The sequence below is a fragment of the Martes martes genome (genome assembly GCF_963455335.1).
Source record: "Martes martes genome assembly, chromosome: 13".
Taxonomy (NCBI): domain Eukaryota; kingdom Metazoa; phylum Chordata; class Mammalia; order Carnivora; family Mustelidae; genus Martes; species Martes martes.
Genome location: NC_137901.1, coordinates 78416570 through 78428698, shown reverse-complemented (window position 1 = coordinate 78428698; position 12129 = coordinate 78416570). Strand labels below are relative to the sequence as shown.

The window sequence follows — 12129 nt, the reverse complement described above, 5'->3', positions numbered from 1 at the left end:
AATTTAAAATAAAAGGGGGGGGGAAGGTTTTAATAGAGTCATAAGAAAATAAATAATGGCCATTATCCACCATGTCAGGTAGAAGAGAATTGGGAAAGATTCTTAAAAAAAAAAAAAGAAGAAGAAGAACAGGGACTCATGTCATATTGGAAAAGCCAGACCTACAGCCTAAGTCACATGCAACACAATTGCTGTCTCTCTCTCTGCTATGCTGGTGGCAGATATCACTAATCCACCGTAGCAGTCTTTCTGGGACAGGACTTCATAATCTTTCTCAACACATTCTTTAGGTAGCCACTACTAATTGGTTGGCATTGGCATCCCAGACTTGATAAGGTGAAAAGGAGACAGATGTTAGGCAGTGGGGCCCCAGAAGGTGAATTAGACTGTGTGCTCCTTCAGGGAACGGTCCATGCCTTGTTTATCATTGAACCCTGTGTGCCCAGGATTGTTCCCAATCAAGTAGAGGGATTGATGAGTGATTATTGAACCAAATAAGGACTGAAGATGCCAACAGCTGATGATTCCAACAACAGCAGCAATAATACTACCATTTAATGGGCATTTGCTGTGAACCGGACACCATGCTAAATCCTTTATAGGGAATATTTTATCTGATCCTCACCACCACCATAGGAAATGTGCATTAATATCTCCATTTCTTTTTTTTTTTTTGAAAGACTTTATTTATTTATTTGACAGAGAGAGATCACAAGTCAGCAGAGAGAGAGAGTGGGAAGCAGGCTCCCCGCTAAGCAGAGAGCCCGACTCGGGGCTTGATCCCAGGACCCCAAGATCATGATCCAAGCTGAAGGCAGAGGCTCAACCCACTGAGCCACCCATGTGCCCCTAATATCTCCATTTCATAGATGGGGAAGCTGAGGCAGAGATTTGTAACTAGCCCAAGGCCATCCAGCTCAAAATTGGCAGAACTGGGCTTCATACCCTAGTTCTGTCTGACTCTAGAGGCTCTGCTCTTAACAAAGCAAATGATAACTCCCTTTTAAAATTTATTTTTATTTTTTATTTTTTTCACTTCCTTTTTTTAGTAAACTGTGTTCCAAACACCATTCTATGCCCCTAACATGCATATAGTCCTTTAATCCTTACATTTAAACACATGATATTTACTCTCTATAGAACCTTCATATTACTGTTATGGAAACTTAAGCACAGACATAATCTGTGCCATGATCATGTAGTTAGGAAAGGGCAGAGCCAGGATTTGAACCCTAGTAGCCTGGCTTTGACGCCTGGAATATCACCCAAGATTCCCCATTTAGAAGCCTCACCACCACAACTCTACATGGTTCATTGGTATCTGGTAGTTTTTACACAGTTCCACCTGGGAATGCCTGGTATCCCAAGGACACCCCCCCCCCGCAAGCAAAAACAGAAACCATTTTTCGCAAACATCCTTTGATCCCTACAGAGTTACCTTGCGTAAGTCACTTGGCCATCCCACACCTCACCTTCCTCACCTTTAAAAGGGAGTAGGAGCAGCTACCCCCTCCTACCTCTTGCTCTTGTTCCAGAGTCAAAAGAGGCAATGTTATGCAAATGGAACTTTATCAACATTCTGGAAACTTAGAACAGGAACAGGCTGAGAGGTGTTGATTGATCTTGTGGGGGTAGGATCCCTGCTATATCTCCCCTGCTAGTGACTCAGTTCAGACCCCAAATGTCATGCCTGAAGATCATTTTAAATATCCCAGGCTACTTAAGGGGCCAGCTCTCAATGGCATTTAAGATGATAGTTTCCGTGGGCAGCTGGGCCTGAGAGTGAAAGAGGGGAATTTGGGCTGGAGGATAGGAAGGAGACAAGTAGAACTTAACTCTATACTTTCCTCCTCCTCCAAGGTCCCAGCCCAACCCACCTCCCGCCAGCGGCAACCCACTTTAAGAAACCAGCAAATGCGTCTCTAGTTGTCGACCAGAAGGGGTCACTGCAGAGCGAGCAGTGCTCTCAGTCACTCTTCATAAGCGGGCACACAAATATCCAAATAAACACATATCCAAAGCTACATACATTCCTAGATCCATACATCCATACTCTTGTTTCTCCAGGGTTCTTTCTTCCTTCTCCACCCCCGTTTTACCTGCCTTACTTCTCCCCTTTGCTCCCCTGCCCCTCCTGTCCCTTTCAAAGAATTTCTGAAGTTCACCTTGGTACCCAGGTCTCTTGGTCCCTTTCACTATCAGCATCAGCAAGAAGTGTGGGTTTATTCTGGCTGTGGCCCAGACCTGATGCTAGGTGCTTGGAGGCCTTTAAGAGTTGGCAAGGCCTCCTTCCAGGATCTTGCAGCCTGGGGAGTGGGAGTAGTAACTCTGGAGATTAAAGGACTCCAAGTGAGGGATGCAGGGAGGGGTCCTGCTACTGTCTGTTTTTCTTAATGAAAACCCTGGGGGGTGAAACCAGAGAAAGTCTGCCCAGAGTCTGTGCCTCGAAGGGTTTATTTGTGATTGTGAACTTTCACTTTCTGGGATTAGGATTGAAGTGGGTGGGGGTAGAAGATGGGGAGAGAGACCTAAAAGTATCTATCTACCTGTAATCCTGATTTCCACCCCCTTAAATCCCTCTCCCTAAGCTTTACTTTTCCAAAAGGGACTCCTCTCCTGAGACAAGCTATGTTAATTTCTTAACCACTTTTCTGTGGTTGTGGCTGAATTCCCTAGGAGTGGAGGGGCTGAAGTGGGGTGGGGGGCACTCTTTCCTTTGGATGGGTTTGGCAGCGGGGACATTGGGCTGCCTGGCTGTGAGGCACAAAAGAAATCTTCCTTATAGCGCCGCAGGCACAGATGTAACGCTGCGCCCCTCTGCGGGCGGGGACCCGGCTTGGCAGATGGCGAAAAGCCGAACTGGTGACGGATTGTCCATCAAATGGCACTTTCTGGGTAGTGGGAATCTCGTAGCGCCCAGGCACAAAGAGGAATGCAATGGACCCCCTTTGCTGCCTAGGCAGTCCCTCCCAGAAGTGAAGCGATCGGGTTGGCTTGGGTGGGTAGGTTAAGTTTTTTGTTTTTTGTTTTTTGTTGTTTTTTATTTTTACTCCCCCCGCCCCCACCAGAAGATCTGCTACAAGACTTGCTAAAGGAACGGGCTGAAAGGGAGGGGGCCAGGCCCAGAGGGCACGCAAGAAGAGATAGGGGAAGTGGTAAAGGCCTCCTACCACTGGGGAGGAGAGCAGGCTGGGGAAGCAGGATCTCCTGCCTGTTTCGGTTCGGGGTGCCAGGATTGCTTCTCTGAGGGGTCAGCACTGCAACTCCGCTGCCTCGGGCCCTGGTGACAGGCACATGCCCCGCCCTTTCTCCTCCCAAGACCTGCGGGCTTTTGTTATGCAGATGGCGGCAGGAGGCTGTGCCGGAGGAGGAGGGAGTTGGTGGGGAGGAGGAGAGACGGAGAGGGGGGAGGAAAGTGCAGCTCGCGCGACCAGCCTCCTCTTCAACGTCACATTGTGTGAGAGACAAAACCCGGGCGCGCCTGAGCTCACACGCGCACGCACACACAGACGACCCCGTCGCCTCTTCTCTCCTGGCGCTGCCGAGAAAGCCAGCCCTCCCTTCCCTTCCTGGGGCGCGGAGGCTTAGCAAGCTCAGAGCTCAGCCCAGAGACAGCACAGAAGGCAAAGAAAGACGGTGGATCAGCCTTCTTCCTCCCCTGCCTGACCGGGCTGAGGCATCCCATCCCCCGCCCTGAACCCCCGATCTCTCCCACCCCACCCTTCTGGGTTTCACACGGACTGAGCCCGGAGCCGGGTGCGCCCCCATTTGGAATCCACGTTTCAGCACTTCGGACAGCGCCCGGGCGCCCCGGGTCCCTTTGGGTTGGCTATGGCGAGCGTTCAGCAAGGCGAGAAGCAGCTTTTCGAGAAGTTCTGGCGAGGAACCTTTAAAGCTGTGGCCACCCCGCGTCCCGAGAGCATCATTGTCGCCAGTATCACGGCCCGCAAGCCGCTGCCAAGGTAATGACCTCCTCCTTAGCAGTTGAGACCCTGATGGTCCTTCTTTCCTGGCCTGTGTGCCCCAGAGTCCTGAGGGGTGGATGCAGGCGGCTGGGCCAGGGCGCCTGTCTTTTCCCCGTCACTACTCGGTGTCTCCCGCTGGAACATGGGAACTGATTGCCTGTGTGAGGTGGAAGCTGGTGAGAACAGACAGGGAGTCTTTAGGGGGAGCAACACTCAATGGTCTGCTGACCTGGCAACTGCCGTTCCGGAGGTTTTGCTTTCTTGGGGTGGGCGGTGTAGGTGAGATAAGACTTGACTAAGAAACTTTTCTCGGTGTTAGAGCTCAGAGGACGGGGTGGGGGTGGGTGGGGAGGTGTGGTGCAAAGGAATGGTGGAATTGGGGTAGTTGGGGGTTGTACAAGAAAAGAAGATGAGGGTTGAACCAGCTCAAACAGTGTTCAGAGGTAAACGGCACATTTCTATACTCAGCTCAGACACTAACGAGCTCTGAGCATTTTGACAAAAGCCCATATGCTGTTCCCTCAAATACACCCTAAACAGCACCCTCCTCCACGCCTTTCTGGCTGCCACTGCTGCTGAATTCTCTCTTCTCCAGCATCCAAAACCAGTACTCTGAGCTCAAGAGTCAGGGAGGAGCCTTCCAAGATCGTGAAGATGATCTTGGAAGAGTTTTGTTTGGTTTTTCAACAAGGATCTGATTGCTTTGAACTCAAGGATGAGAACAGACCCGTAGATGATGAAAATAGTGGGATGGGGAGAATAAGGGAAGAAAAGAAAGAAAGGCAGAAAGAAGGAGAAGAGGAGGTGGGGTGGAATGGAGAGGAGGCTGGGGAGAACATTCCAAGACAGAGAAAACCCAATTCTTTTCATAAAGCATTCAATTTAGAGGAGTTTGAGAATGAAAGGAAGAAGGCTGTGCCCTCTGCCAGGGAAAACCAAGGCAGTATGAAAACTCATCTTTTGCTGGTGTTGGATGAGTGGTTCAGGGGGAGAAAAAGAATGAAGTGGACCAGGGGAGACCACTTGGAGGATTTATTAATCCTGGCAGGCTCTGTCAGAGAGTAGATTGAAAACATGTCTGTGAAAGTGCTTCATACAGAATGCCTGTTCTGGACCCAAGGGATCTGAACTTTCCAGTGGGTGTGGGGTGGGTGACAGTGAATCCTATCTACAGAATCAAACTCAGGCTGGAGAACTTTTCAGAGTCTGATAGGAGCCTAGCTCATACAGGTCTTTAGAGGGATGGGTACCCCATGTTGGGAATGGGTGTACTAGAAGCAGGATGTGGTAGGCTTCAACCAGCAGCAGTAGCAGCCAGTATTTGCAGATGGGAGGGAGGGGACACCTTGTGACACAGGCTGGAGAAGGGGAATAAGAACACCAAATGCCGGCCAAGACAGATGTTTCTCTGTTTGGAAAAAGGTTCTTTGTAGAGAGTTTTGACGTCAGCAGTTCTGTCTTCCTGGGTTTCAGCCATCCATTCCGCCTTTGGAGTGCACCTACTGTTGGCAAACCAGGTGCTGTGTAGGCCAAAGAATATGTCCTTGTAGAGGAAACTAAAGATAATTTCATTGAAAACTACCTGTGTGACATTTCGTCCAGGGTCTGCCATATATTTCAGGAATGCAAGAAGAGGAGAGCAGATTCCTGGTGGTATTTGAATACAGAAAACGCCCGAAGTCCACCTGACTTGGCATCTTTACCCTTTGCCTGTTTGTCCGTTACTGGCATGCCCTTTTCTTGGTCATATTCTCAATTATATATATGACTTGCCTGAAGTCTCCTAACCCTCATGCTTTCTGTAGCATGGTACAAATCTGAGCATAATGCATCTGAAACTCTTTAACAATAGCCAGCCCTCCTCCCCCAGGTGTCATTTCCCTCTAGGTGTCTTTTTACCATCATGGGTCTCCTTACCCCTGGAAACCACTGCTGGGGTGAAAATCTGAGTCACAAGCCCCTAATTTATGTCACGCTGGAAGGATCTTCTTTGATACTTCTGTAACAGGTGCAGACCCTTTGTAGAATAGATTCCAGTTTTATAGCTTTTATCCTGGTTTGGGGTGGGAAGTGAGCAGGGAGCATTTGTATTCAAGTCTTCAGGGAAGGCTGGGTTTGAGTTGTCTTTCAACAGACTGTCTATAAAACCCAAATCATCCCCAGCCCCATCCAAACCAGCCATATCCAGCGAGGTCAGTTCCTGCATCCTTTCTAACATAGTAGGCTTACTTAACAGTGAAAGTACCATGTTGTCAAGACTGAGTTCTCAGGAAGGAAAGGGACAGAGACGCTGGCATAGTATCAGCTGAGCCCCAGTGGCTTCCTCTAGAGGCAGTTTAGGTACTTGGTCTCCTCAGAAATGTCATTTCGTTCCATGAGTCAAGACCAGCACACAGTCAGCAGATCTGTAGGGAGATGGGGGAGGGGTTGGACGAAACACCATCCAGTTCTGTTGGTTACACACTTAATACGTGTTTATAGATGAGGGCTACCCCTCCTCTGAATGAACTTCCCCAGGATATTTTAAGTCTATTTCAGAAGATAATTTAGTACCAGGATAGAAGCTTATATTCAATTGGTTGATTTCATAGCACTATGCATATATCATACAATCACACTCCAAGCAAAACCTCCCCCCCCCGGCCCCCCCATCTCCCTCTCCCCATCCATGAGGCATCCTTGATGAGGCAGTAGCTTTATGTGTATCAAATTGCAAGCAGATGTCTGACTCAAATGTCAGATCGGTATAGCAGAGTGGGAGGCAGTATATCATAGTGGTTAAGAGCTCAGACTTGAGTTTCAGACAAACCTGGATTCTTGTTCTGGCTCTAGTATTTAGCTGAGAGTCCTGAACAATAAGCTTTACCTTGCTAAGCCTGTTCTATCAGCTTGAAATAGAAATAATAATAGTAGCCATCTCAGACATTGAATTATGAGGACTGAGTCAGGTAAAACACTTCCCACAGTGTGTGGTCCAGAGTGATTGCTTAATAGACATCGCTTCTGAAACAAACAGCTCAGTTGATAATGGCCAGAGGAAGTCAACATTTCCTTCCAGTATTGTGTTCTTCATGCCCACCCATTTCTCCCCCAAATGATGCTGGCAGTAAACATCATGGGATTTCAGCTGACAGGCCATGCATTGAGATGGAATTAACACACAGGAGGTGGGGTGAGAATGGTCCCATCATTTTTTTCCCTGAGGGAAGCTTAGGGGATTTCTGATCAGACTTTTTTAGTTAGGGGGTAGGGGAGGGCTGATGAAGAATTCCCTGGGTTCAGGATGGATTGCTATAACATCCACAGACTGCATTCTTTTCATTTATGTAGAGATGACCAGGTACTGCCAGTCCAGAGAAGACTCAAACTCCTTGAAAATTAGTTTGAATCCCTAGTTCCATCAAACCTAGAGTGACTGTATAATTCATTATTCATATTGAGAGTGAAAGTCTCGCTATGAGTCGTTACTCCAGGAAGGAAGATGTAACGGGGACTGTCCTAGGCCACCCGGGATGTAGGGTGGCTAAAGTGAAGCCTCAGCGTATAAGAACTGAAAGAGAGCATGAATCAGTAAGATAGTTGGAGAGTAAGAGACCCCTCTCTAGTCCCCACCCAAGAAGTACAGTCATTTTTCCTGGCTTTAATTAATTCTCTTTTTTAATTGTTTGGTCCAGAAAAGTTTGTACGCAAAAAGTTTATGCTCAAAGTGGAGAACTTAAGTGTCTGGGGCTAGACCCAACTGTAATAATCATATCACCAAATAGTAGCTAAGGACCTAATGAACATGTGAAAACCATTTGAAATTAGCATATCAATTGTTTGTGGATGCTGGAGTGTTTGTAAAGGGCTAGCAAGGCCGCCCTCTTAAATAGAATAAGCAATTCCCTTTACAATTCTTTTGGCAAGCTATTAATTTTCTTCGAAAAACCACTCTATGCAGAATAGTCCAGAAGCAGACTTCAGCCCAGGTCTGTCCAAAGGATCATAAATTCCAAACTATTGGAGATTTTACTGCATAAAGGGAAAAACGGCGAAATTGTTAGGCAGGAGAAATGCCTTTGAACCATTTAATTCCAGACTCCCCTTTGTGCCAAGAGATCAGTTAGCACATTTGTGCTGACTCTGTCCTCAGGAGCAGAGTGAGGGGCAGCTGGGAGGTGATTTCCTGACAGCCTGTGGTTAAAAACCAAGGTACTGAGGGTCATGGAGAAAGCTTGCCCCTGCGATGAATGATCGTTTTTCTCTGGAAAGGGAGTGTTATTGTTTGGGTCAAACCTTTCTCCTTCTGAAAGGTGAAATTTGCTGAATGGTGTACAGGGGTCAGCGGGGGGCATTATTTCTGACACGGCTGTTTTCACTTGGCAACAGTGCTGTCTTAGAGACTCGGGCTGCAGTAGACGCTGAATGAAACTTGGATGCATTAATTGAATGAGTGCACACGGTCCAAATCCAGTGTCAGATTCGCTGTCTCCCAGTCCACCCCCATTCCTGACAGGCTGGGGATTCTTGATCAACGCCGCCTAAGAGACACACACTCTGCAGATAGATTTGACTCGCACTAGTGTCAGAATGAAGCTTTCGGGATATAGACGTCTGTCTGGCTGGGCAAGTAGACATGTCGGCCGGTGTGGATACAGGAGGTTGGATGAAATGCCCCCGGGAAGTGCTTTTCAGGGCTGTGTGAGCCTTGATGAACTCCATTCCCACTCCAGGCTACCAGAAAAAAATTGGGGGGGGGGGACACCCCTGAAAGCTTAACTCCTGTGATGAGGAAAGAAGCCTGGGTCATACGCTTCGGGCTCTTGTGAGCACCTCAGGCATGCTGCCGGGGCACAATACATTTTTAAAAATATCCTTTTTTCTGGAATGGCTGGATTTACCTTCCTGGGAGGTGGAAGGACTTGCGGGGGCTTAACAAAACCAGCGTTTTTAAATTGCTCATTATTAAGACTTTGAGGTGTGAGGGAGCACTTCTGAGGGGGAGAAAGTGGAAAGGTGAAGAACTTAGACTCTGAAGTCAAATCTGGACTCAGATTTGATTGGTTTGACTGAAACTGGCTTCAGCTTTCCTACCTTTAGACTCTGCCAATCACTTTGCCCTCTCTGTGCCTCGGTTGGCCCACCTGTGCGAGACTGAGCTCATGGGGTTGTAGTGAGCAGTAGACAAAGTAATTCGTGTTAAGTACACGGCACAGTGCCTGGCACAGACCAAGAGCTCCGTCAACAGTGCTTTTGCTACCGTGACAAGAGTTACCTAATGAGATGTCGGGGGGGAGGGCCACCCCTCACCCCCCCCGCACCTGGGTTGGGTGGGTTGCCTGGCAGTGGCGGGGGTTCCTTGCCACCTGACCACCCCAGTGCTCTGCATTCATTTTTGAATGTGGTTTTGGCATTCCCTAAAGAGCCACTAGAGATATATAGAGCTGTTAAAAAAAATCTAATCAAATCAGCTAATCAAAAAACCTGTTTCCGTTTACTATTTGCTGATGCTTACTATTTGCAGATGCTATGTGAATTTGGCAGGAACTTGACCTTCTCAATCTTGGTTTCCTCATCCATAAAATGGGGCTAATAATAGCAGCCCTCTCCAAGAGCTGTTGAGAATACTGAATGGGCTAATTTATGGAAAGTGCTCTTTGGCACAGAGGAAGGGCTGTCATCATCAATGTTAACTCTTACTATTAATAATAAATTATTGTTTTTATTATTACTATGTGCCAGGCCCATCAAGGAGGAAAAGATGAATGAATACAATCTCTCCCTGGGAGGGCCTCAGAATTTAGTGGCAAAGGTGGACACAGACACCAGTAAGGAACAGCATGAGGCAGACTGTCCTAAGTACTGTAATATGGGTAGGAATATAAGAAAAGGGGATGTGGAAAACCAGAGGAGGGAGGCACCCTCCATGAGCCGTGGAGTCCCTTGCCTAGACTCACACAGTTATCCTTAGTGGTCTGATCTGTGAAATGGGAATGATTCTTTTATTTCATCAATTTTACCTACAAGTGCAAGGAATGATCAGCATGAATAAGGCCTTTGCTGCTAGTAGAGTCTCAAAAGAGACCTTTTTTTTTTTTCTCCCTCCCCAGAAGAAAAAACAATTTGAACTTTCTAGAGGGAACATCATCCACTGGGGGGCTCAGAGTTAAGTGCTAATGAAGGGGGATTGTGGAAAGGAACTGCCCTTATTGTATAAAATTTCCAACTCCTCTGTCATTGGCTCAAGGATGCAGACTGTGGTGTGGACCATTAGGTTTCTTGTCCTTCATGGTCTAGCTCTGGTTGAAACAAAATCCAGTCTGCATTCCTTGAGCAGCCACCAATGGTAGGGGGATTGGAGTGAGCCCACGCGTTTCAAAGAGAAGATGAGCCACCGGGAATGAATCCCACAAGGGAAGGAGCCGCATGTGGCTAAAAAATAAAATCATGCTTTCATTCACTGAGCAATTTTATTGAGCTCCTACTCGATATAGCAATGAACACCACCAAGCCCCTGCTCTCGTGAGGGAGAGAGGTGATAAATGAAGAAACAGGGTAATAAATGAAGAAATCAAAGAAGGTCAGGTTATAATAAGTGTTATAAAGAAGAATAAAGCAGGGGAAAGGGATAGAGGGAAAGGCTGGGGGCTGGTTGATTGGATGGAGTGGTCGGGGCCTGGGGGAAAGGAGGGAGTCATAAGGATAACCGAGGCGAAAGGGTTTTTGAGACAGAGGGAATAGTAAGTGCAAAGGCCCTGAGGTGGAAGCGTGCTTGATGTATTTAAAGATAGCAAGGAAGTCAGTGTGGCTAGAGCAGAGTGAGTGAGGGGAAGACTAATGGGATGACTCCCTAGATGGAGGCAGGAAACATTTCAAGCAATTAACGTAGTAAGCCAGTTAAGGACTTCCCAGGTCCTTGACTCCTAGGCTGGGAGCAGGGATGGGGGTCACAGTGGGGCTCCTGCCCTCTCAGTCAGGGTCCTAGGTCTGATCTGCTTCTCTTGGCTCCTTTCCCTGACTCAAATGCAGCCAGGATGACTTTGAATAGCAGTGTTAGAAGCTTAGCTGGGCCCCTGCATGTGTTATGGACAAGCATGAAATTTACAATCTCTCTGATTGTGATCAATCAGATTAGGAAATTGAAAAACACACTGTTTAGACTTCCAAATAGCAGTGGCAAATCTTGTTCCCATGACAGTGAGGGTTTGGTCCATCTCTTATATCCGTGCATGCTGATGCAGACTATCCCTCTCCCCCCGATGCCCCCCTTCATGGCGTACCTTTGAAGCTACAGTCTGCTTACTCTCCATCTCTCTCTCTTTCCCTCTCTCTCTGCCCCTCCATCCCCCGTCTTCACTGGAGATTTTGCTGAGGGAGCTCCCATATGCCACAGCCTGTGTGCGGAGCTCCGTGAAATAAAACACGAATTAAGATGTCATAGAGACAAAGCCAAACCAAATACAGAACAATGCCGAACCCTAAAACAGTCATTAAGTAATTCACGTCTACATGTGTCTGTTCAAAACAAATATTAAGATCCTCTGGACGCAAATGTTTCTCATCAGGAGAATCCCCTCGTTGCCGGATTCCCTGGGCTTACATCCCGCTGACAGCTTCGCTGAGCAGAAACACCAGTGGATCACTGTTCTCTGGCTTCATTAAAAGTTAAGCTTATGCAAGTGAGCTGGAATTTTATAAGACAGACCCCACTCCTTTGGGGAGAGAGGTACCCTCTGGGCCTGAAGCGTGTGTGCACACTCACGGCGCAGAGTGGAGGCCAACTCCTTCTATCATTAAGTGCCCAGCCCTGTGCAGTGAAGCAAGCATATTTTATCTGTTGCCTAATCCCATTTTCACAGTAACTCCGGGAGAGGGGTATCTGGAAGACTGTTTTATAGAGGAGAAACCGAGGCTCAGAGGGTGGAGGTGACCTGCTCAAGGACAGCTGGCTGGTAAGAGTCAGAATTGGGGAAAGAAGCCAGAGCTCTTGAGTGATACGTGTGTCGAGTCTCATATGCTTTGCGGAAGAGGAACAACTAAGACCAGGGAGGTGGTGAGATGTGTCTTGTCCAAGCCCACATAGTTCATAAGAGGTGAAACTGGGATCTGAACTCAGGTCTGCCTGATGGCAACTATAAGTCTTCTCTACCTGCTGTACCTCTTGTTGCTGTAGTTTGGCTTTTAA

The 12129-nt window shown here is 47.7% G+C and overlaps 1 protein-coding gene across 1 annotated transcript in view; it reads left to right on the top strand.

Annotated features, from left to right (window-relative positions):
• Positions 1-3831: 3831 nt before the first annotated feature.
• The window catches only part of SRRM4 (serine/arginine repetitive matrix 4), a gene marked incomplete at both ends in the record, with an annotated part of 142425 nt that continues 134127 nt past the window's right edge, over positions 3832-12129 (top strand). The window contains one exon of the mRNA XM_080821591.1: positions 3832-3962. Within this exon, the coding sequence (XP_080677717.1) occupies positions 3832-3962 (131 nt within the window). The remainder of the gene's footprint in view (positions 3963-12129) is intronic.